Raw genomic sequence first — 25495 nt, forward strand, 5'->3', positions numbered from 1 at the left:
TTGGATCAGTAAGAAAAAAAAAACTTTATTTGATAGCATTTGATAGAGACAAATGTAATCATGAATGTATTTATATGTGTAAACATGTTGACATTATGGTTGAATACCCCAAATAGTTCATGTGAAATATGGCCTTATACTTGATGATGCCGTATGAGATGAAAATATAATTTTGATCTACTTGAAATTTGAAAATAGTCCGACTAGGAGAGTTACCCTTCTTATATCTCGAACTTCCTCCGTCCAGTTTTATTTATCCTGTATTGACTTGACATATCCTTAAGGAGTTATAAATAAAATAAAAAATTCTACCGTATCACCTCTAATCATTACTGAGTCATCCAATGATTGAAATTAATTAAATACACTTTAAAAATTATACAGTCACTAACAATTTCTTGAAGTTTTCAACTCAATAATTAATAATAAGGATAAAATAAAAACAAAATGGTAATCTCTTTATTTTTCAAACTCAACAAGTAAACATAAACGGAGGGAATTCTAGAGTAGTATATATGGTTACAAAACTGCATCACTTAATTAGGTTTGACCTATTTATTTCCACCACCAACTGTATTGACAAACTAGAGAATTGACATTTCCCAAGTGAAGTCGGTCATTTATTCTCTCTCTCTCCCTCTTTTTTTTTTTTGGGGGGGGGGGGGGGGGGCGGGGGGGGTGGGGGGACGTAGGTTGATCTAACTAGAGGTAGAAGGTATACAAATGCATTTCTATATGCATGAAAAACTTTATTGTATTACTTTCTCAACTTCAATATTTTTAACCAATTGATTCCTTGAGCATATTTAAGGTGTGTCATGTTAAGTGTGATAATCTATTAAATAGTACTTTTATACATTTGACATTTTCAGCTAAATCAAAATTGCAACCATAATCGGCATTACATACTAACATGACACACAATAAAACATTAGATTTTATTTAAATCAATTGCTCCAAGATTCATATGCTGCTGTGATAATCAGGGGCGGTGGTAAATGAGTGCAAAGGATTCAATTGAACTCCTTAGTTGGAAAGTTATACTAAGTAAATAGGATAAAAATGTTTTTCCTGCAAATATTTATAAGTTATTGAATTTCCTTGACATAAGATTTTTTGTTTTGAATCTCCTGTTTAAACTCCTGATTGTCGCTAATGACAATGATAATGGTGAAGTATATCAATAATATATATATATATATATATATATATATATATATATATATATATATATATATATATAGGTAAAGTGACTCGATTAAAAGAAAATATATATATTAAACTTGGTAAAATAAGTATGCAAAAATTCTTAGTATTTACTTTTTCAATAATACGTGAACGTCGTGCGCATACGAAACCTTTTAAGTGTACATTTTACTCCATAACATATGATTGCTTTTCGCATTACTTGATATGTGTACTAATGATTGAAATTCACACTATAATTGACACAATCCTTTTTTTTTTTTTTTTTGTCATTCCAACTTGTACAAATCACATTGCTAAGTAAATTCATTTTTTTTTACACATGAGGGATCTGAAAAAAATACATTAGAGATCTGAAAAAGATAATTTCTTTTATTCAAATTGTAAGAGGTCAAGAAATTTATTTCCTCACGAATTAAGTAGCAAAACTACACATTTTGGTTGTTACTTTCTATTCCTTTACAATTTGAATAGAAGAAAATGATCCTGCAGATTTTTTTTTTTTTTTTTTGGTGTATTATTCTCAAATCTCTTATATGTAAATATAAAATTTCTTACCACCAAAAGATGTGGTGCCGCGGATGGGGCTGCTACTTCTTTAATCAAAGGTCTGGGGTTCGAGACCTAGGTAGGTATGAAAAAATTCTTGATAGGGAGTACTTCCCTCAAATGGCCCTATGCGGCGACATATTTAGTCAGACTCCAATGTGAATATCAGAACCGGATGAGAAAATATATATATATTTCTCATAAAAAAACATGAAATTATAAATAAGTTTGTAACAAAACTAATCGACCCTCCCATGATTTCTATTCCAAATAGCCTATTTGTTCATTTCCAATTGGAGTTCATTTTGTACCAAAAAAGTTAGTGGGATGCAAGTAACATATTTTCAAAAGTCGTTGGTCATTTCCAAAAATTAGCAAAAAAAAATTGGATCGACTTACAGCGCAGTTTAACAACGAAGAGACAGATAGAACCAACAGAAACAGTAGTAGTAGAAAATAGAAATAGGAGTAGAAAATAGAAATAGAAATACAGAAAAAACACAAAGAAAAGAAAAGAATAGAGAAAGAAAGGAAAGGAAAGGGAACCGTCTGAGAGTCAAACCCAAAAACCAAACATCAAAAATTTCTGAGAGCGGTATTAGTTATCTGAAAAGTGTGTGTTTCCGGTAATTCATGCGTCATCTGATCGTCATATTACGTCAGCTCTTGTGGCAGTGGGCGGTGGACGGTGGTTACTTACTGGTTATTACCGGTCATATTCTTCTAGATACTTCCTTTTTATTATGAAGAAAACCCAAAACAACAACAGCAGTAATAATAAAAGTAAGGTGAAGAATGGGAGTAATAATACAAATGGATTTCTCCCAAATTCATTAAAGTTCATATCATCTTGCATCAAAACGGTGTCGTCTAATGTACGCTCTGCCAGTGCCACCGTGGCAGGTTCCTCTTCCGATGATCACCGCAAAGACCAGGTCTCGTTTGATTTTCTTTTTTTTTTTTTTTTCATTTTTATGCTTTTTAAGTGTTGATCAGATAATTAGTTGTTAGTTAGTACTTAGTTGATTTTTATTATGGTCCAAATTGGATTTTGTTGCCTGTTAAAAACGTTTGTTAGTAATTTACTGATTAGGGATTTGAATATATGGGATTGTGTGAACTTAGATGGCTTTGGGAACTACATTTCCAAAATATAATTGAGATAATTTACTCTGAGAGGTCAACTGAATATTCGGGACAATGCTATGTAGCTAGAAATATGTAATTTTTATGGGGAAAAAAAGAAGAAGAAATATGTAGTAGTTGATTTTTACCATGGCGCAAATTGGATTTTGTTTGCTGTTAAAAAGGTTTTTGTAGTTACAATTTGCTTGGTGTATTGATAGAGGCAGATCTAGGATTTCTATAATGTGGGGTGCACTGCGAAAAAGGGATTAAAAAAGAAGTATCAAGTGGGAATTTGATCTCCCTGATCCTTTAGGCAAATAACTTCGCGTTCAACTAAGTGGACCATTTAGCCTTTTTTGAGCACAGGTGCCAGCAGATAATATTAGATCAATTTTAGGAAATATGTACATAAACTGTCTAATTTGGGGGAGAGACCATGGGTTCATAGGCACCATAAATTGCCATTGAGTACAGTGGGATTCGTTAGGTGGTTGAACTTGTTCTTTTTATAGAGCCAGTTAGAATGAGGGTTCAAGTTATAGATTTGTTAAAAGGTTGAAAAGACCTATGCTCAATCTGTACTGTGGTTATTAATCTATACTGATTAGGGATGTGAATATGGCATTGTGTGAAAGGGAGATGGCTTGGGAACTGCATTTGGCATTTACAATTGAGATCACTTACTTCTGAAAGTTCGATCGAACATTTTGGACGATATTATGTAGCTAGAAATATGTGATTTTTATGAAAAAAAGAAGCAAGATGGATGTTTTACTCGAACTCTACCACCAAGGTTATGTGGCATCCCGGCCAGAAGGACGGGAGCTTGGATCGGCTGTAGTACTGCTTATTTTGCTGTCTACTCTTTTGATTTTGTTTCCTGGAAGAGTGTTTTACATTACTAGGGGAAGTGAGATTGATTAGTTGTGAGTGCATTTCAAACGTGCAACATGATTAGACGTTTAATTTTCTACTTCTTATTCTTCATTTGAACTTGATTTATGCTATGCTAAGTTGGCACGGAGATAGTTCAACACAAAGTGTTTATACATTTCGGTTGTTCCTAGGGTCAAAGCATAATGGCTGTTTTACTGGGTAGACAGGACAGTGCCCTATTCATTTGATTATGTAGAAGATCTAGTAGGGACTCCATTTACTTCTTTGCATCCTCCACATGCTCGTTGCTATGGGGCATGCAAATTCTGGAGTTTTTTTTCTTTTAAATTCTGGTGTGCTTTGAGAGCCATCACGTATTTTATAGAACACGTCTATAATTAAATCCCTTCTAGTAATGACATTTCATTTAGAGTAGATTCAATGCTTTCCTTGTCATGTTTCATCCCGGAAAGGAAAATGCAATGAATATAGGCATGATTTTTCTGAGTTATAAACTTATAATACGTTACCTGGAATTGTTATCACCATCTAATGAAATGTAATTCAAATTCTTGATCTAAGGGATGCCAATGTCTTTACTAATTTCTCATTAGGGTAAATGATATGTAACCATCACAAGTATTCGCCTCATGAGATTTCCTAGGGATCATGTGCTGTTAACCTATTGCAGTCTGGAACTGCGGAATGCAACTACAATTTTGGGCTCAAATTTCAAACTACTAATGTATATAATTAATCTTCCACTATTTCAGAAGAAAATCTTTGCATCTTTATATGGAGTTCATTTTTTTTTACTCAATTTGGTTTTAGCATAAAATGGTGACAAATGGCAATTCACTTTTAAAAAGAAAGAATGATAGAAAGGTGACATATTTTGTTAGGTTAGGACATCTCTTCACCGTATAAGGCTTATGCTTCTTTTTAGTTGGTTTGTTGTAGTAGGAGTGTGGTGGAATTTGATAGGATGAACATCGAGATTTTAGTCCTCCCATAATTACTTTTTGTGTAAATCTCCAAGTAATCAGCAATATTGATGTTCTAATTTTGAAGATTATGGAACTATGCGACAGATGGATAATTAATCTATGTGCATTTAGTTTCTATATAAACATTTGTGTCTTGCTTTGGGCTTTGTAAGCTGAAGTAGTTCGTAGTCTTTTTCTTTTGGATATTTGAATTTGGACAGCTGACTATGGGATCAAACAAGATCTCCTTCTATGCAGCTCCTTGTCTCAGCTTCCATCTCTTCTTTGTAAGAGGACGACTGAAGGAATCCCACATATAGGATTGATAATTGTAACCTAAAAGGGGAATGTTTTTTCTATTTTTATTTTTATTTTTAATTGGGGGTAGGGGAAATGGTGGAAGGGAGTACAATGTGGGGAATCGAACGCTCACCAACAAGGTGAAAGTTCAAGTAGCCAACCTACTGAGCTACTAAGATTCCCTATAAAAGGTTGAATAGTCCCAATGATTGAAGAAAATGTCGTGATTGCTATTTATCTTCAGTTCTCATCAGCCTAGGAATTAGCGATGGGTATGATAGCTTGATACAATGTACCATTTCTCTTTGCTTATTTACTTGCTTGAGAAATTCCATCTAATTAGTTTTGGTCCTTGCCTCTCCTCTGGGTGACCTTCCACTCGCCCTCTTAAATAACTGCTCAACAGAAAAGAAAGCCAAAAAAAATTAGATGAAGGATACGCAGCAGGAATTCGGAAAAGGTTTGTTGTTGACTGTTATATTTGTTGGCAAAGTGCTTTTGTTCAGGACAACTTTTAGATACTCAAGTGAAGTAAGATACTCTGACAGTGTCCGGATATGGAATATTGTAGTCTTTTCTGCTTCGCAGCATCACAACTTTTCTAGTTTGTCAATATAAGCTGTACATGATTATTTTTTGGCCAAACAGGTTCTATGGGCTTGCTTTGACAGACTAGAGCTTGGTTTATCTTCATTCAAACGAGTGCTCCTTATTGGTTACTCAGATGGCTTTCAAGTCCTTGATGTCGAAGATGCTTCAAATGTTTGTGAACTAGTTTCGAGGCGTGATGATCCAGTAACTTTTCTACAGATGCAACCCATTCCTGCAAAAGCTGATGGTCGTGAAGGATATAAAAGATCACATCCACTGCTCTTGGTTGTGGCATGTGATGACACCGCAGATTCTGCTTCAGCTCAAACTGGGAGGGATGCCTTCGTTGAGCCTCAGGGAGGAAGCATCATACACTCACCTACAACTGTACGTTTTTACTCGTTAAGGTCTCACAGCTATGTTCATGTTTTGCGATTCCGCTCTACTGTGTATATGGTGAGATGCAGTCCAAAGGTAGTGGCTGTTGGTCTTGCAGCACAGGTAAACATCTTGTAAATTTTATAGTGGTTTATGCCTTTGTCCATAAATCTGAGAATTACGCTGAAAATTTTATGCTCCCATGTATGTTTGATGTGTTGGCAGATATACTGTTTTGATGCTCTTACCTTAGAGAACAAGTTTAGCGTGCTCACGTACCCCGTGCCCCAATTGGGTGTCCAAGGTGTGACTGGTGTCAACATTGGCTATGGTCCCATGGCTGTAGGACCGAGATGGTTAGCATATGCTTCAAATAATCCGCTGTTGTCAAACACCGGGCGCTTGAGTCCCCAAAGTCTTAGTCCTTCTCCAGGTGTTAGCCCTTCTACATCACCTGGTAATGGAAATCTGGTAGCCAGGTATGCCATGGAATCAAGCAAACATTTAGCCACTGGGTTGATCAATCTTGGGGACATGGGCTACAAGACTTTGTCAAAATACTGTAACGAACTTCTTCCTGACGGGAGTAATTCGCCAGTGTCGGCGAGTGCTAGCTGGAAAGTCGGGAGAGTTCCAGCACATTCAACTGAAACTGATGCCGCGGGCATGGTATATTCTATTTAAAGCTTTGTATTATCAAGATGCTAATGAAAATTAACTTAATTGAGAAATTCTGTTGAAACTGAAACCAAGCTTCATTAGGAAAGGGAAGGAAGGGCTTCGTGTTTTGAGTGTTCTGCTGATTTTGACATTTTTGATGGCCGTATCTAAGAAAAGATTAAATTGTGGTATATTCGAGGACGAGATATCTGCAATTCATGGCTTACATTTTTACTCAGCTCATCAGAACTTCTTATTTGTTGGTTCTGTTTCACACTGTGATTTTATTTTTTGCTGGGGCGTCAGATGTTCCAAGTTCAGCATGACCCAGAGACATAAATGTTCAGTGGATTATTCCTTAATTTGATGTTGTAGTTGAGCTCTTGAACGTGATGAATCCTCTCTATACAGTCTATGAATAGAAACTAGTACTATAGTAAGTGCACAATTATTTTTACTTTTCCCTCTCCTAACTCCAGGGATTTGGTTCAATGGTAAAGCTGTACAAGAGATATGTGGTTAGTGCACACGAGTTCTCTTCCTAACTGGTGAATAAAGTCTGTAAGTGGAGTAGGTTAGAGGGATCAGTCCATCATATATCAAGTTCCAAAGGTGGAAACAATGGACTTATTAAAAAAATTATTTGTTCTTTGTCCTTTCCAAGTTGAACGTTAAATTTTACCTTTTCGACTATTCTAAATTAAGCTCTATTTTCCTAACAAGCATATACTACCTAGATATCAGATGACAACCAGAGCAAAGCAAGATATTGTTTTCGCTCTCTCTGTCTGTCGCTAAATGGGAGTAGTTTGCTCTCCAGATGTTCCCCTACTAAGCACTAACCAACTGTTTTTAGCTCCTAAGTTGGTTTTTTCGTAAGGTGAATAATATTATTAACAATTGGGGAATGCCCGTATACAAGCCATATACCAAAAAGAAGAGAACCGAGAACAAAATATGGTTCTCAACAAAAGAAACCCAATCTCTTATACAATGGGACCTCATAGGCAATCAAAAAGGAAACTAGAAGCAAAATACTACTATTTAATTTTACTAAATCTTGTTCAACCCCTTGAAATGCTCTCCTATTTCTCTCTCTACGTTAGCTCCTAATTGATGATTGTGCTATTCACAATTTTGACGAAGAGAGTAACTGCATCAGCTTTGTTTACAGTATGGGGGTGATGAGAGCTGAATTTTCCTGCCTACTTTTCTGCTGCAGGTTGTTATTAAAGATTTTGTTTCTCGAGCAGTTATATCACAATTCAGGGCGCATACAAGTCCTATATCTGCTCTGTGTTTTGACCCTAGTGGCACTCTTCTTGTTACTGCATCTACTCGTGGGAATAATATAAACATATTTCGTATTGTACCTTCTTGCTCAAATGGAACAGGCAACCAAAGCAGCGATTGGAAAGCTTCACATGCCCACCTCTACAAGCTTCATCGGGGTGTGACTCCAGCTGTGCGTATCTGTTTGCTGTGTTTTTCTTTTCATGTTCAACATTGAGGTTTCAGTTATTACAATGATTCTGACTAAACTTTTTCTCTATTCCTGAATTTGATAGGTGATACAAGACATTTGTTTTAGTCACTACAGTCAGTGGGTAGCTATTATTTCATCCAGGGGAACTTGCCATCTTTTTGTCCTATCCCCTTTTGGTGGTGAGACTGGTCTTCAACTACAAAATTCTCATGTTGATGGACCCATCCTTCTACCTATTCTTTCAGGACCATGGTGGTCTAGGTCATCTTTCACGGTCAATCAGCAGTCTAATGCGCCAGCACCAGCACCTATAACGCTCTCTGTGGTCAACAGGATAAAGAATTCAGGTTGGCTAAATACAGTGAGCAATGTCACATCTTCTGCAGCTGGAAAGGCTTCTGTGCCTTCTGGTGTTCTTTCTGCTGTTTTTCACAGTTCCGTATGCCGGGAACAACCTGCTCCGCAAAACTTAAATGCTTTGGAGCATCTTTTGGCTTATACTCCATCTGGTCACTTAATTCAATATGAGTTGATGCCCTCATTTGGTGGACATCACGGTGACTCTTATCTGAGAACTGGGACTGCTTCAGTAGTTCAAATGCAAGAGGATGACACGGGGGTGAAAGTTGACCCCATTCAATGGTGGGATGTTTGTCGAAGAGCTGATTGGCCTGAAAGAGAGGAATGTGTTCATGGCATTACTCTTGGTGGTCGTGAAGCTACAGACATAGTGATGAGAGATTCTCTTTCTGAAGATGATGATACAGGAGAAAAGGATTCTGCTAAACTATGTGACCGGTCCCATTGGTATCTTTCTAATGCTGAGGTGCAGTTGAGGTCTGGGAGGATACCTATTTGGCAAAAGTCCAAGGTTGTTATCATCTCTTGTGGAAATTTTGTCTGGTTCCTCTATACTTCTGAATATGTACTGATTTCATTTGTATCTGTTCTAGATATACTTCTGTACCATGAGTCTTTCAGGATATGAAGATCAGGATCTGTCTAGAAGTCTTGCTGCTGGGGAGATTGAGATTGAGAAGATTCCTGTCAATGAGGTTGAAATAAGGCGTAAAGATTTGTTGCCTGTGTTTGACCATTTCCACAGGATTTCGTCAAAATGGTCAGATGATAGGTAATGCAATAGCTATTCTGGATTCTTCCTTCATTATGTAGCACTTGCACTTTTATATGCGTCAAGGTTTTTCTGACCCTGACCAAATGAGATAGGTGTCAGAAAATTGGGTTTTACCTCTGCTTGATGCAAAGTTGAGGCCTACTGTTTTAGGATTGAGTAAATACTGATTTCAGTTTTCTATGGCATTGTATGAGTTTCTTGCAACTGTAATTTTTCCTCTTTGAGATAGTTTCTTACATTGATAAATGAAGTCTTGAAACTAGTTTTTTTTTTTTTTTTTTTTTTTTTTTTATTGTCAAAAAAAAGTCTTGAAACTAGTTTTTTTTGTGTCACGATGGTGTCTGGGTCCGTTTATGGGCAGCTTCAACTATTCCACTGGGTATCTTCATCCTTCTACCAGCACGGGTATCGGGTTGCTCTTCCCACCATGTCTTAGACATATGGAAAAGCATCTTGTGCTTTTTGTCCTTGTTGTGATTTGAACCCTGATCTCCAAGGTTTGGCCCCACTAAGCCATTAACTTAAATGCTGAGGACCATTTTTACAGTACAGATAAAATGGAAAAAAGGAAAACCTTGTTGCTCTTACAAGGTTACTATAAGGCTTCTAGAAAGTATAGTAAAGATTCAGTATCCTCTATGTATTTTCCTTTACAACAAAAAAACACACTGTATATAGTTCATCTTAATTTTCTGTATAGGGTTTCTATTATCTTCAAAACACCTCGCATTTCTCTCTTTCCTTACAGTCCACCATATACAAGCTGGAATGGGTTTCCTCCATCTTGAGCTCGTTTTAATGTTGATCATCTGGGTTTCCTAGCAATTTTGAAGTCTTTCTAGATGGTTCTTTGGCAAGTAGACTTTCCTAATATGGCAACGTTGATGAACTTAGACCCAACAAAACCTGAGCAAAAAAAAGTGATTTACTGGATCACTAGCTCAACAATTAGGCAGCATAATGAATCTTTTTCTACCTTAGCGTAGGAGAATGATTATGAGGAATAATGTCTCGACTGAAGAGTTCCGAAATGTGTATGAGATTGATCTTTTCTTTATACTTTCAGGTTCAGCCTTAATGGTGGTCATTTGGTCATTGTACATAACTGTGGTTGTGAATGTGTCCCTGTCATTACTAGTTCTGATTGGTTTTGCTTAAAACTTGATTACTGGATGATCCATGAAATAAATAATAGTGTGACCGTGAATTGGCGGACGCAAGAAGTTAAAATAGGGGGAAAAGTGGATGACTGTTTTGAAGCATATGTGCTTTTGAAGGATCCTTGTTTCTGTCTGCAGGCATGCAGTGAAGTGGGTTTAAACTCTGTTCATCGTCTTATTCGTCACTGAGAGTTGTATAGATATTGAAGTGATTTTAGTGAATCTATAAAGTCGATGATTGTATAGAGATAGGTCACCATGTCTCTTGCATTATACAGCTTTCTTTTGTTTTTAGTCCTCAGTTTTGGCTTGGATAATTTCTATTTTGCACCAATATTAGGGCTTATGGTTGCCTTGGTTTCTTTTTTATTTAGTTAAATTGTACTTAGAAGCTTTATGGTGCAGTGTGCACTCTGATCATCGCATGTGTTTATTGATGTTAAGTAACCTTTTGGACGCATTAGATTCTGATACACAAACCGATACAGGATTTGCGTTGGATCTCTTGACTTATAGATCATTATTGTTACTCCTATTATTTTTTATAAAGGACCTAAAGATCATTATTCTATCAAGTATTGCTCTTAATAGTTGGTGCATCTTAGTACGGTTGATACTAGTGTTGTGCAGTCAAAATAATTTGTTCTTCCATTCTTCAGCTCTGCCATTGGTAAAGAGAAGTCAGGAGACACCGCAACTGGTATTTCCAGGGCAGACTCTCTCTCTGAGAAAAGCTTTCCTTCTGGTTAGCTGTTCGACTTTTCTTTTAAGCATTAATAGTTGTATAGTGGTTGAATCTTTCTTTGCTTTGTCTAACATATATATGGTTTCAGGGTCTTCGCAAGTTCCTGGTTTACATGAAGTGGGCATGGGGCCAATTTCGTATCCATGTATTGAACTATCTATGGAAGAAAGTGATGGGTTGAGAAGCTCTAGTTTTACTTTAGCCCCACAAGTCAGTAACAAAGCGCAGGCTGCTCTAGAATCATCTCCCGTTGAGGACCCCTATGTTGTAAATAGTCCATCTCCTCCCAAAAGTGAATCCTTCTCCACCGGAGGAACAAGTGCAAGAGAGGTTCAGTCGTCGAACAGTGTCATTACCAGTGAAGCTTCAAACTCAAGTTCCAATCGCTCCGACCTGAGCATGAACATTATTGACGAACAAACCGTTCATGACAATATATGCGACCCTGTAGATTTTGGGCAATTTTTTCAAGAAGGCTACTGTAAGGCCTCAACTAACAATGAATTAAATGAGGTAACTGAACTGGTTGCTGATATGGATAGCAGTAGTAGTCCTTGCAATAAAGAGAAACCTGATGATGATGGGGATAGTGATGATATGCTGGGAGGTGTGTTTGACTTCTCTGAAGAAGGTGAGTGATTAAGTGGGTTTTATCTTGTAGAGTTGCTTATTTCTTTGTCCCTCCATCCCTTTTTCCTTGTTACTTAACATAGCCTTTCATGAACCTGTGGAGTTGTTTCATGCAATGCCCTTTAGCATTTAGGCCAAAAAGTTTTATGACAGATTTAATCTTGTTACAAAAGAACAGATAGAGCTTCCACAAAAAAAAAAAAAAAAAATACTGCTATAGAACAGATTGACCTTAGGTAGTCCCCTACCAGGGCCTTCTCTATTTCTTTGACAAAAGACGGTATTAAACATCTTCTGAACTTTTAGTTGCAAGGGTCATTGTTACTTCTTCTTTATGTAATGCAGTTATCTTTGGTTGTTGCAGGTTGATGCCTGACTCCGATCCCTGCGTCGTACCAGCCTAATCTTTTTTCAATAAAGTTTAGCAATGCTGGTAGTAGGAATTGGCCAAATCAATGGAACATATCGTATATGCCATTGAAACAGAGCTGAACATTTCAGAAGAAATCTGCTGACTGATATGTGAAATATGACTTAGTTCTTTCCTTTTGCCGGAGTGAAGATGCCTGGTTTCTCCTGTCCGATTCTCCTGTATATGTTGTATAGTAAAATTCATGATGCAAATGATTGGTGTGGACATGTCTTTGTCTATGCTGTGTAAAACTATGTTCTTTTTTTTTTTTAAGAAAAAAAGAAAAGAAAATAAAAAATTCAAAAAGAAAAGAAAATCACCATTTATTGTACAGCTGTTTTTCTGTTTCATTGACCGGGTTTGATTGGAACAAGACTTTGTCGTTTGATGTTTAATTTGTATCAGGGTTATTTTGGCAAAGTTGACGGATGTATAAACATGATGCTGAATGATAGGGAATCAGTTGCTTGATGTCGAATGGGTTATGAAGTTGCTTATTATTGACAAAAAAAGTATGCTTAGACAATTCTCCTTTTCCAATCTGTAGCGTGTGTCGGTATTATAACATTTGTTAGTTACGCCAATGCTGCTGGGTAATTGTATGATGAAGTATACTGCTACTTCGCCCCTTTAGTTAATGGCTTAAAGCTGTCGCATTGACCTGACTATTGCATCCCACTACGAAATTGTTCATATAATATATGATATTTTTAGCGGTTGACCGGCTAAATTGCCAAGGAGGAATGAAGTATAACAGTCCAATTCTATGTCGAAACTACTAGTACTTGCTTATCTTCATTCCCTTTCCTTTCTGTTACCACCAGTCATCCCTATTTTTGCTGGACCCTAGTTTGTTGCTTTTATTTTCTAGTATGGATGTGTTCTGAGTTTCAAAGTTGCAAGTCTTAGCAAATAGATTGTTGTCCAGTTGAGTTGCAAGTTGGGGCCTTTGGTACGAGGTACAGGGTTGTATGCTGCTGGCTTCTGCAAAATCAGATCTTCCACACCTTGGTAACTTACTGTAAAATGATCCAGTATCTTTTTTCTTTTTAAACCACAACGAGGTGATTTTTAATGATAAAGGAGACAAGATACAAATTGTAGAGGGGGCTAATAGACCAGAGGCCTACGCAAGAACTATCGTTCGATAGAAAGATGCCATATGGTCAAATCTCTGTACTTTAAAATGAACGCAACAATTGAACTTTGGGGAGTGAAGACAGTTCCTGTCTACAAGCGAATGTTAATGAAAATGTTCAAGTAAAACAGAATTAAAATGTAAACAGCAACTTAAATGCAAATTGATGTTGAGATGGAACCCTTGCGGAGGTACATCTATTATCAATTGAGATTCTATCATATCTAGTTGATTATTTGGGTTTTCCGGAACTTTTAAATTCTTTTACAAGAGTGATGAAATATGATCACGAAAACACAAAGGTAAAACAAGTTTTGATAAGACATAAATAGATCCAAGTAAAATAAGTTCAGATATGCCGTAAACGCAGATACATCCAAGTCTTGTAGGACTTCTATTTTGATAGATACATTTTATAAAGCTCAGAGACAATATTCTTTTAGGTTTGCTTGGTAGAATGAAAAATGTTTTCTTGAAAGATGTCTGTCAGTATTTGGTTACCTTGAAACGTGGAATTCTTTTTACCAAAATGGCGATAAGGGCTTCCCCACTTTTGAGCAGAAGTTCCTTTACAAATCCTAACATCTGTTCAATCTCCCTTGTTCTAATCAACACTTGGACATTGTTTTTAAGTTTCTTCAATACTCAAAAGAATGACAAAAACATTATCCTCATATAAGTTTCTTCATTCTTTTTTCGGACATAAGAAGTATCTCCTAGTGATTCACGTGTTTTTAACATGTAACTACTCCTTTTCTTCATATCAATATTTCCATTTAGTACGCTATCATCTACAAATAATGTAGTTTGCCATGACAATCACCACCATCTCACTGGGGCAAATAGCAATCGAGAACCATTTAACTCATGCAGCATACTGAGTCATGTACCAAGTCAAGAACACCTGTTCCTTCAACATGCAAACAACATTACATGGGAAAAAAATTTCAATACCTTAAGAGTTACACATGTTTTATCTTGAAGATCTCTGTCTTCAAGTTATCACCATGCAAAGGAGTAATTCAGAACTCAAACATACCAGATAGTGCTTACAACTTTCTGAAGGTAGTCGAAGAAAAAATCGTATAAGCTCTGGAAAGTGATTTTTATAGCAAAAGTAAAATTACAGAAGTTGAATTAAGCTGTTGATTTCAAGAAATGGTTCTTGATGAAAAAAATGCAGGATCAAACCGGAACATCAAATTATCAATCTGCTGTCGATGATGAGAGTGCCATAAGTGCAACCACTACTGATCTCATAGTCGGCCGCATCTCATGATCTTTCTCGGTACAAGCTTTAGCAAGCTGTGCCATCTGTGATAGACAAGTGATTTAATGCTTCAAAAGAAGCAAAGAAACAAAAAAGTGGTACATAGTGTGTTAGGTGTGGAATTGGCCAAACAAGTCAATTCTTTTGTTCACATAGTCGTGATGTAAGCGCTTACCTCATAATAGTCGTGATGTAAGCGCTTACCTCATCATAGGAAATTCATTCCTATAAATAGGTAGCTTATGGTTCATTTGTAAGATATCATCAAGATCATTTGCTAAACACATCCCAAAGAGAGAGAAAAATCTAAGAGAAATACTCTTAGTGAAAGGCCTAAGTAAGAGAAGGTCTTTGAGAGAATTTTCTGTGGTAAAATTCTTGAGTGTAATTGGCATTGGGGTTGTGAGGTTGAGTGTTGTAAACACTTGTAATATTTCTTCTTTAATAAGATCTGCAGCAGCAACGTGGACGTAGCTCTCACATTGAGGGTGAACCACTATAAATCTGTGTGTGCTATTTATTCTTCGCTTACATCACGACGTAAGTAGGTTCTGTCTAAGGAGGTTGGTATTTAAGTGGTCCAGCTGTGACCCTCCAATCTTTCCTGGGAACCTGCTTACAAAGGTCGGATTTGGGATTCAAATCCTAACAACTGGTATCAGAGCAACACGTTGTGTTGTGATTTAGAAACGATGGGAGGCGAAGATGGTACGACGCACGGCATCGGTAAATTCGATGGTACAGACTTTGCGTTCTGGAGAATGCAAATTGAAGATTATTTATATGGCAGAAAGCTTCATGAACCTCTGAGTCCGAAACCAGAGGAGATGAAGCAAGCAGATTGGAATCTCCTCGACAGACAAGTTCTGGGAGTCATTCGGCTGACGCTGTCGAAGAACGTTGCTCACAACGTGGCAAAGGAGAAGACCACTGCAGATATGATGAAGGTATTGTCTGACATGTATGAGAAACCTTCGGCAAATAATAAGGTATTTCTCATGAAGAAACTATTTCATCTAAAGATGATGGAAAATGCTCATGTTGCTGCACACGTAAATGAATTCAATACCATTGTAAATCAATTGTCATCGGTAAAAATTGACTTCGATGATGAAGTGCAAGCTCTAATTTTGTTGGCATCCCTACCAAATAGCTAGGAGCCAATGAGAGCAGCGGTTAGTAATTCTGTCGGCAGTGACAGACTAAAGTTCAACGATGTTAGGGATCGTATCCTTGCTGAGGAAGTGCGCAGGACAGATTCTGGAGAGGCATCGACGAGTTCTGCTTTTAATGTTGAAAACAGAAGCAGAAATTATGACAGAAACTACAACCGAAATAGGGGCAGATCGAAGTCAAGGAATGGCAGGGGTCAATCCAGACCAGGACGAACATTTGATTGTTGGAACTGTGGAAAACCAGGTCACTTCAAGAAGAACTGCAGGGCGCCAAAGAAGGAGGACAACAAGGGGGCTGGAATCAACGCTGCTACGGAAGACATTGGCGATGCGTTGTTGCTATCGGTTGACAGCCCGATAGACTCTTGGGTGCTTGACTCAGGAGCGTCCTTTCATACCACCCCACATCATGATATAATGACAAACTACGTGGCTGGGAATCTCGGCAAAGTTTATTTAGCCGATGGAGAGCCGCTAGACGTTGTTGGCACGGGAGACATTAATTTGAAGATGTCAAATGGATCCTCGTGGAAGATTACAAAAGTTAGACATGTTCCAAAGCTGATGCGAAACCTGATTTCAGTAGGTCAGCTTGATGATGAGGGATATGATCTCAACTTTGGTAATGGGTCTTGGAAGGTGGCGAAAGGTGCCATGGTAGTTGGTCGAGGAAAGAAGATTGGCACTCTCTACATGACGGATAGCTGTCGTGATATTGTTGCTGTGGTTGACAACACAAAGAAGACAGATTTGTGGCATTGTCGGCTTGGGCATATCAGCCAGAAGGGGATGAAGCTGTTGGTGACAAATGGCTTAATTCCGGAGCTGAAGACGGTGGACCTTCATACGTGTGAGAGCTGCATTCTCGGAAAACAAAAGCGAGTAAGCTTCTCAAGTGCAGGCAGAGAGTTGAAGGTCGAAAAGCTGGAATTGGTGCACACAGACGTGTGGGGACCTACCACTGTACCCTCCCTTGGAGGATCACACTACTACGTGACCTTCATTGATGATTCAACCAGGAAGGTATGGGTTTATTTTATGAAAAATAAATCCGATGTGTTTAGTGTATTCAAAAGATGGAAAGCCATGGTCGAGAATGAAACAAACCTCAAGTTGAAGTGTTTGAGGTCCGACAACGGCGGAGAATACACTGATGGTGATTTCAAACGGTACTGTGCCGATAATGGGATCAAGATGATGAAGACTATTCCTGGAACGCCGCAACAGAATGGAGTAGCCGAAAGAATGAACCGAACGTTGAACGAGCGTGCTCGGAGTATGAGAATACACTCTGGACTGCCCAAGACATTCTGGGCAGATGCAGTCAATACCGCGGCCTTCTTAATTAACCGAGGACCGTCAGTTCCCTTGGATTTCAGAATTCCAGAAGAAGTCTGGAGTGGCAAGAAGGTAAATCTTTCATTTCTGAAAGTGTTCGGTTGCTTATCATATGTTCATAATGATGATACGGCTAGAAGCAAGCTTGATCCAAAATCAAAGAAGTGTTACTTTATTGGCTATGGTGACACCGAGCTTGGGTACCGATTTTGGGATGAACAAAATCGGAAGATCATCCGAAGCAGGAATGTTGTCTTTAACGAAGAGGTACTGTACAAAGACAAGCTGCAAAAGAATTCAGAATGTCAGGACAAGGAATCGGAAATAGTCGATTTGAGGGACTTTCCGGCACCTGAGCCGCAGCCAGGTACAACCGAGGCAGAGGAACAAACAATCCGAGAAGGTGCTAATAAAAGTGCTGATTCTGAAACAAATGAACAGACGCCAATCACAGAGCTGCGTAGATCATCCAGGATCAGGAAGCCGCTTCACAGGTACTCTCCATCCCTCAACTACATTCTACTCACTGATAGAGGGGAGCCGGAATGTTATGAAGAAGCAATGCAAGTCGATGAATCGACTAAGTGGGAGCTGGCAATGAAGGATGAAATGGATTCACTATCGGCAAATCATACATGGGAATTATCCGAGTTGCCAAAGGATAAAAAGGCATTGCAAAACAAATGGGTTTATCGGATAAAGGAAGAACCCAATGGAAGCAAGCGTTATAAAGCAAGGCTGGTTGCAAAGGGATTTCAACAGAAAGAAGGCATTGACTATACAGAGATCTTCTCTCCCGTAGTCAAGATGGTGACTATCAGAACTGTTCTTGGGCTGGTAGCAAAGGAAAATCTACATCTGCAACAGATGGACGTGAAAACTGCATTTCTTCACGGTGATCTAGACGAGGAAATCTACATGCGACAGCCGGAGGGATTCAAAATCAAAGGAAAGGAGAATCTGGTGTGCAAACTTCAAAAGAGTCTGTACGGACTAAAACAGGCTCCAAGACAGTGGTATTTAAAGTTTGACAGCTTTATGAAGAAAACTGATTTTTCAAGGTGCGAGGCAGATCACTGCTGTTACTTCAAAAAATTTGAAGACTCGTACATGATACTGCTACTCTATGTCGACGACATGCTAATCGTAGGAGCAAACCTACAGGAGATTGATCGGTTGAAAAAAGGGTTATCGGAAGAGTTTGCAATGAAGGATTTGGGAGCTGCAAAGCAAATCCTTGGGATGAGAATCGACCGAAGCAAGGAGGGCATCAAACTCTCACAAGAAGAATATGTGAGGAAAGTTATCAAAAGGTTTAACATGCATGATGCCAAGCCAGTCAGCACTCCCTTGGCTGGACACTTTCGGTTGTCAAAGGATCAGTCGCCGACTACCGAGGATGAGAAGAAGCAGATGGACAAGATACCTTATGCATCTGCAATCGGTAGTCTTATGTATGCAATGATATGTACAAGGCCAGACATTGCACATGCAGTGGGAGTTGTCAGCCGATTTATGAGCAATCCGGGAAAGCAACACTGGGAGGCTGTGAAGTGGATATTCAGATATCTGAAAGGCAGCTCGAGTTCAGCTCTGTATTTCCGAAAATCAAAAACAAGATTGCAAGGGTATGTTGATGCTGACAACGGTGGTGATATTGATAGCAGAAAGAGCACATCCGGGTATGTTTACACCTTCGGAGGTACTGCAATCTCTTGGGTTTCCAAGTTGCAAAAGATAGTAGCTCTCTCTAGTTGTGAGGCTGAGTACGTTGCTGTGACGGAGGCCACAAAGGAAATGATGTGGCTACAATCTTTTCTGCGAGAATTGGATCAGGACCACGAGGGAAGTGTGCTATATTGTGATAGCCAAAGCGCCATTCATTTGGCAAAGAACCCGGTTTACCATGCTCGAACGAAGCACATACAACTCCGGTACCATTTCATTAGATCAGCTTTGGAAGATGGAGCGCTGGTGCTTGAGAAGATCGCAGGGAGTCAGAATCCAGCAGACATGTTGACAAAGGCAGTGACGATAGACAAACTGAAGCTATGCTCAACTTCAGTTGGCCTGCACGAAGTATGAAAGTAGGAAAGAGCTGCTGCATCGATCAAAGTGTGAAGACAAATTAAAATTAGTCTTCAAGTGGGAGATTTGTTAGGTGTGGAATTTGCCAAACAAGTCAATTCTTTTGTTCACATAGTCGTGATGTAAGCGCTTACCTCATAATAGTCGTGATGTAAGCGCTTACCTCATCATAGGAAATTCATTCCTATAAATAGGTAGCTTATGGTTCATTTGTAAGATATCATCAAGATCATTTGCTAAACACATCCCAAAGAGAGAGAAAAATCTAAGAGAAATACTCTTAGTGAAAGGCCTAAGTAAGAGAAGGTCTTTGAGAGAATTTTCTGTGGTAAAATTCTTGAGTGTAATTGGCATTGGGGTTGTGAGGTTGAGTGTTGTAAACACTTGTAATATTTCTTCTTTAATAAGATCTGCAGCAGCAACGTGGACGTAGCTCTCACATTGAGGGTGAACCACTATAAATCTGTGTGTGCTATTTATTCTTCGCTTACATCACGGCGTAAGTAGGTTCTGTCTAAGGAGGTTGGTATTTAAGTGGTCCAGCTGTGACCCTCCAATCTTTCCTGGGAACCTGCTTACAAAGGTCGGATTTGGGATTCAAATCCTAACATAGTGCAACAAAGAGATGTAAGTTTGTACCTTGTGGACTGAATCAAAGGGGTAATTGTCCTCGAGTTTGGGGTCTATCAATCTGGAAATGCCTTCAATTGGATTTGGATGATTATGAGATTCTCCAAACTATGATTATCACCGAACAGTCAACATTAGCTCATCAACTGGTGCAAATTTTTAATGATTCAATGTAGACAACGAAGTAACACTAGCAAGAAGGGTAAATCCATGAGAAGGTCATGTCAATGCCTAATGATAACATTCTGTTAAGAAATATGCTGAAACAAATTACCAAAGCATCAAGGCTTCTTGCTTCGTCTACACCATCTTCCTTGACTACCGCTTCCTTTGACGAAATTAATTCATAAAGGACAACGCCAAAAGCATAGACATCGACTTTAGGTGAGATAATTCCTGAATGACCATACCTGCATATTTTAACAATGGTTATCGGTACAATTTATCTGTGATACATTTCTGAGGGGTTTCAACTAAAACCCCCTTCATTGCATAAGTTCCTAGCTTAAAAAAAATGGCAGCCCAATGCACTAAGCTCCCGCTATGCCCGGTGCATAAGTTCCTAGCTTAGTTTTGAAAAATTGAATGTGTATTTAAATATATGTTATTCAATTCCGTTAACATAAAAATATCTCTAGAGCAATGGTCAAGGAATTGAAGATTTGTATGGGGTCTTGTGTTCGAACTCCAGTAGCACCAGTCTGCCCTTTACCTGTACATCAGGTTTGTTCTCTTAGTCTCAGTGGAATTTCAGTTTCTGTGTTTAACTAAGGATGGAGCAAGGAAATTTTAAAGGAAAGAATTCATATATGTTGAAAATTTATGTGATTCCTAACAAGTCAAGATACAATATAGGAGAATATATGAATCAAAGATCAGATCATGCTCGATGGAGTTCAGCTTGCTAACATTTTAGCTAAACCACCTCCAGAAAGAGAAATAGTTTGGATTACATTAATCTTAAATGCCAACTCTGTTTCCATAAAGACCACCTATTGCCAGGTTCCTTATTAAACAGCAGCAGCTCTTTCCTTTGTTTAGACACATTTTGTACAATGAAAAAACTTACTCTGGTGGCATGTACCCAAATGTACCCATAAAACGTGTAGGTATATTTAAATTTCCATTTTCAACCAGTTTCGTTAAGCCAAAATCTCCAACCTGTAAGTAAGTGATTTACCAATTAGAAGAGCACTTATATATATTTGTCAAAAAGCAAAGATTAGGGTCCTCAATAAGACCTTTGCATGGAAATTTTTGTCTATCAGGATATTTGCTGATTTGATATCACGATGGATGAAAACGGGGACTGTGTGTTCATGTATATATTCAAGACCTCTGGCAGAATCTAGTGCAATCTGCACCCTCGTTGACCATGGCAGTGTGTCCCTCCCTGGAAATAGATTTATCAAGTAACTAACAAATGCTTAAGCATATAAACATCTTCAATGCAAATAAGAAGAAAAATATAAAGAATTAACTATTCTATCACATCACTATAGCTCATAAAGTTCTCATACCACGTAGATGTTGGCTTAGATTACCATTGTCAATGTACTCATATACAAGGAAGAGATACCTGTCAACACAATATCCCATCAAGCACACCTGCATGCATTCAATGACACAGCAAAAAATCAAACAAGCAAACTAATAAAGCATACTACAACATTAAACTTCCCTTCCAGATCAGTATATGCTATACACACATTCCAGACTTCAAATACAAATGTAGCCAATCCATCAATATTTCTTAGGTCTGCAGACTATTTAAAACACATTGCCAATATTGGTTCCAGTAGTAAATCATGAATTATCTCTTACAAGGTTCTATTTTTACTGTTAATATGACACACTAGCAGTTTTAACAGTTTGTTCATACTAAGGGCTAGATTGGTTAAAGTTGAAAGGAACGGAAAGAGGGAAAAATAAGTACTACAGCATGTTTTAAGAAAAAAAGTGTTATCTTCTTTTCTTTCCTTAGCTTTCTCTATTCTTTCAAACCGATCAACTGAATAAGCAAAGATTCTCTGTTTGTTATTTATTTGTAGCAGTGACATGGGAACATGTGAATTCCATCCATAAATGCTAATGAACCGGATTATAACTGGCTTTTTCTTTCAAATATCAAACCCGAACGCATTTTTTTTGATAAGGTAAATAATTTTATCAAACCTGAGCAGTCAAGATGCTGTATCTTTGTGAAATAATGACATAAAAAATATGTTAAAGGCTAAAATTACAAGATTTTACATTTAATTCCATTAGCATTATACTTGTGCTCATCAAAAGAAATAGAATTCCTGCTAAACAATCTTAATTGACAGAGAAGATATTGATCATACCAGGTTCAGGTGATGTACACGCGTCAAAATTTTCAGTTCAGCAAGAAATTCGGTTTTTGCTTGCCTGTTCATTTTCTTTATTGCTGTTATCTGTATCGTAGTTTTCAATATATGTTAGCAGATAATCACAGTATAAAAAAAATCTAATGTAGAAATGTCCCACTGAATGGTGAGTTGCCCACTTTCAAGTTATAGTTTTATGCACAAGTCATTTGTAAGTAAGTTTGATCAGTTTATGTAATTAGATATCCCCTAAAACTTCTACCTAGATAACTAGCAATATCTCATCGTATAAAAATATAAAAGAATCTAACCGTAAGGTGTTCTGCAGTTGCTACCTTATCATATCCAGTTGCAATATAGTGTTGGAAAATAACTGTCATTATATCCCCAAATGTTACTCTATAAGATTTAACTAATAATTCTTCGTAATAATCGTAGCTTTTATAAATATTATGCTTCTCTAGGTTTATGACACTTATTAATTCATTATTCCTCCAAAGGTATTCTATAATCCAGGACTCAGATTTTGTGTTTTACTTATTGAATTCATAATAAAAGTCTTCTGAAACACAGGGAACAAGGGACAAAGTAAAGTAGCAGCTGACTTGCTACCTGTAAGGGAAAGCTAGGGTCCATTCTCAGCCTCGGTAAAGTCCATCTTATTAAAATTGGAATGAACAAAAAGAAATAAGTTTTAGCTGGTACAATAACTTTTATTTGACATGTATTCCAAGACTTTACCCCTTTTATTTATGACAAATAGCTTAGGAAAAAACATGCACGGATTTCAACCTCCAGAAAAGACAGACATATTTTTACAGTCATTGGAAGAAAAAAATTTGAACTGCAGACCTTGCCTCTCAGCTCAGCGTAATAAACAGCTCCAAAGCCATCTTCTCCAATCTTATTAGAAATGTTAAAGCCATTAGTCGACTCAGAAAGTTCTTTGTATGAGAACTCCACAGATTTGTCCACAGCTATGCCCAAAAGGCCTGCCAAAGCAACATCAGAAAGGTCACTGCCTTAGTCCCCTCAGGTCTTACTCAGAAGAAATGTTGATATCAAACTTGTGGAGCGAACTATCACATTCCATTTATAATATCAGGTAAACCTTGGATCTCTAGGCTGCTTGAATTAGACGATTCGTTCATAGTGAATAATAACTAGACAAGATGTGGAATAAGTACAAAGCCATGTAGTGTTTTGCTGATAGCAAGAAAACCAATTTACTATTGATCCATGTGAAAAAATAGTAGACACGCACTAGAGGAAGCAAGGCAACAACAGCTATCAACTCAGAGCTTGATAATGAATGAAAAAACCTTTGGAAGAATTTATGTAGCGAAAATGTTTTTTGTTAATCTAGAGAAATACCCTGACCAGATGGATGCGATTTATCAGCAGATTCTGAGATATGTACTGCAATCTTTTGTTCCTTCTTTCTATAAATTCCCACGTAAACGATGGCTATGAGTAATGTAACTCCAGCTAGTGATGCTACTGCCATTACAGCAATAGATTTACCTGATGAACCTGATCATACACGCGTACAGACTAATCAATAAGCTTGGGTAGCATGAATACTTCCATCACTACTAGATTTGGGTGAAAGAAGAGAGCAATCACCTTTGCTGCAGAGTCAGGGCAAACATGGATGAGGAAATATTTTAGTCACAAAATGCAAGTACGAGTCAAGATAAAGTTGTCATAGGCGGATAGTTCCCAAGTATATCTGCATAGAACAAGGCACCATGGTCAGGATATATCCACAATTGAAAAAAGGATGCCAATAAAAGTAAACATTTTACCATACCCCAAATGTTAGGTACAATACTTAAGCCATGTCAGATCAAAATCCACAATACAAAGTTCGACCATCCACCTCAAAATACTATACTACCTTTCAGCAAATGCAGGGAGATCAAGAAATGAATCGATCTCACATGAAAGGGTCAAATCAGAGGAAAGGGAAGTACAAAGAATTAAGCTAACTAAGTGACATGTATTTCCTTCGAAGGTCATATTTTTTGCTTACTTACCAAACAACGGAAAATAAGTAAGAAAACCACCTACTTTTCAGGAAAAGATTTTCCTCCATATCAAATAAGCATGAGCTTAGAGAATCTAATTAGTCTTCCAGAACCCATAATTCGTACTAAAAGCAAATTAGTACTATTAAATATTGGAACAAAAATGATGATTCAAATAGCGGCTCCAACTATTTTGAGATATATTGCTGCGTAAGAGTCTGGTTGTGTTTGAACTCACCTCTGCCTGGAATGTAAAGCAGCCCAGTGCCAGCACTGAAATTCACACCTGGATTGTACATTTGGATCAATTCCGATCTTGTATTTGTCGCAGATGCTATGGACTCCAAATTTTCCTCTGGCTGCATTGGATACGTGATGAACAACCCATAATCCTCGGACACATCTTTATTCCCGCACGAGCAATTCACTATCACCATCAATGTTACTTCCCGGTTATTGTTAAACCACTCTCCAGTTATCAAACTGTTATAATCGTTATCTGCTATACTATCATATGAATCCCCCGGTAAAACAGTGTATGGAAAGACATGTCCCAAGTACTCGCCATTAAGGCAGTCACAGCGGAAGGGTATGTTAATCTTCCTGGTAACACCCATGTTAATCTTCCTGGTAACAGCCCGATGGTTTATGAAACTAGAGTAGCTAAGGATCTCAGTGGCAGATATGTTCGAGAATAACCGGCCTGATATTTGGGACACAACTTCCTCCTTATAATCATCAGGACCAACATAAATAGTGAATGAAGCTAAAGCTAAGGCACAGCCCTCTGTGCACCTGGAATCAGCTACACAATAGTAATGAACTGCAAATAAGTAGTAGTACATCACAAATAGGATTATCTTTATCCTTGGTAAAATATACATTCCTGGTTTAATTTGCATCCACAATGATTAGGGGAAACACAGAAAGAAAAGAGAAAAAAGAACACTAATCCTTATGGGAATTATTAGGCTAGGAGTTGATAGGAGGAAGGAGGAAGTTCCCACGAAAAGTGGAGAAAGAAAAGTTAGCTGTTGACTAGTTGCATCATGCATGCATTAATTTATCCCTCCCGATTATACTTGATCACTAATACAAAATTTATTCATCTAGCACCAACAATTAAATATAATTCGACAATAAAGCGACTATGTAAATTTCATATTGGATTTGAACGTCTTATGTTTCCATATTTCCTTTTTGCTTGCATATAAGTGTTACCTGATTAGCTGAGTA

The 25495-nt window shown here is 37.8% G+C and overlaps 2 protein-coding genes across 2 annotated transcripts; one reads left to right on the forward strand and one right to left on the reverse strand.

The window, feature by feature from the left end:
- The first annotated feature begins 2185 nt into the window (after positions 1-2185).
- On the forward strand, positions 2186-12713 carry LOC132645193 (autophagy-related protein 18h-like). Its single transcript, XM_060362024.1, has 9 exons — positions 2186-2690; positions 5694-6137; positions 6240-6683; positions 7897-8139; positions 8243-9031; positions 9114-9292; positions 11115-11200; positions 11289-11831; positions 12195-12713. The coding sequence occupies exons 1-9, from the start codon at positions 2499-2501 to the stop codon at positions 12197-12199; spliced, it is 2925 nt and encodes a 974-aa protein (XP_060218007.1). The 5' UTR covers positions 2186-2498; the 3' UTR covers positions 12200-12713.
- A 1574-nt stretch (positions 12714-14287) lies between these two features.
- Positions 14288-25295, reverse strand: LOC132645194 (lysM domain receptor-like kinase 3). Its single transcript, XM_060362026.1, has 11 exons — positions 24498-25295; positions 23928-23961; positions 23604-23767; positions 23082-23221; positions 22227-22316; positions 21402-21489; positions 21123-21274; positions 20951-21042; positions 20156-20291; positions 19891-19989; positions 14288-14694 (listed from the first exon to the last, which is right to left on the reverse strand). The coding sequence occupies exons 1-11, from the start codon at positions 25159-25161 to the stop codon at positions 14587-14589; spliced, it is 1767 nt and encodes a 588-aa protein (XP_060218009.1). The 5' UTR covers positions 25162-25295; the 3' UTR covers positions 14288-14586.
- Positions 25296-25495: the final 200 nt, after the last annotated feature.

This window comes from Lycium barbarum, chromosome 6 (genome assembly GCF_019175385.1).
Source record: "Lycium barbarum isolate Lr01 chromosome 6, ASM1917538v2, whole genome shotgun sequence".
Classification (NCBI taxonomy): domain Eukaryota; kingdom Viridiplantae; phylum Streptophyta; class Magnoliopsida; order Solanales; family Solanaceae; genus Lycium; species Lycium barbarum.

Coding starts and splice junctions, on each gene's coding strand:
- LOC132645193 (XM_060362024.1), top strand. CDS start 2,499: ATGAAGAAAACCCAAAACAACAACAGCAGTAATAATAAAAGTAAGGTG. Junction 2,691..5,693: donor ATGATCACCGCAAAGACCAG/GTCTCGTTTGAT, acceptor TTGGCCAAACAG/GTTCTATGGGCTTGCTTTGA. Junction 11,201..11,288: donor TGAGAAAAGCTTTCCTTCTG/GTTAGCTGTTCG, acceptor ATATGGTTTCAG/GGTCTTCGCAAGTTCCTGGT.
- LOC132645194 (XM_060362026.1), bottom strand. CDS start 25,161: ATGCAAATTAAACCAGGAATGTATATTTTACCAAGGATAAAGATAATC. Junction 20,292..20,950: donor TTTGGGTACATGCCACCAGA/GTAAGTTTTTTC, acceptor TAAAATATGCAG/GTATGGTCATTCAGGAATTA. Junction 14,695..19,890: donor CCTTTGATTCAGTCCACAAG/GTACAAACTTAC, acceptor TGTCTATCACAG/ATGGCACAGCTTGCTAAAGC.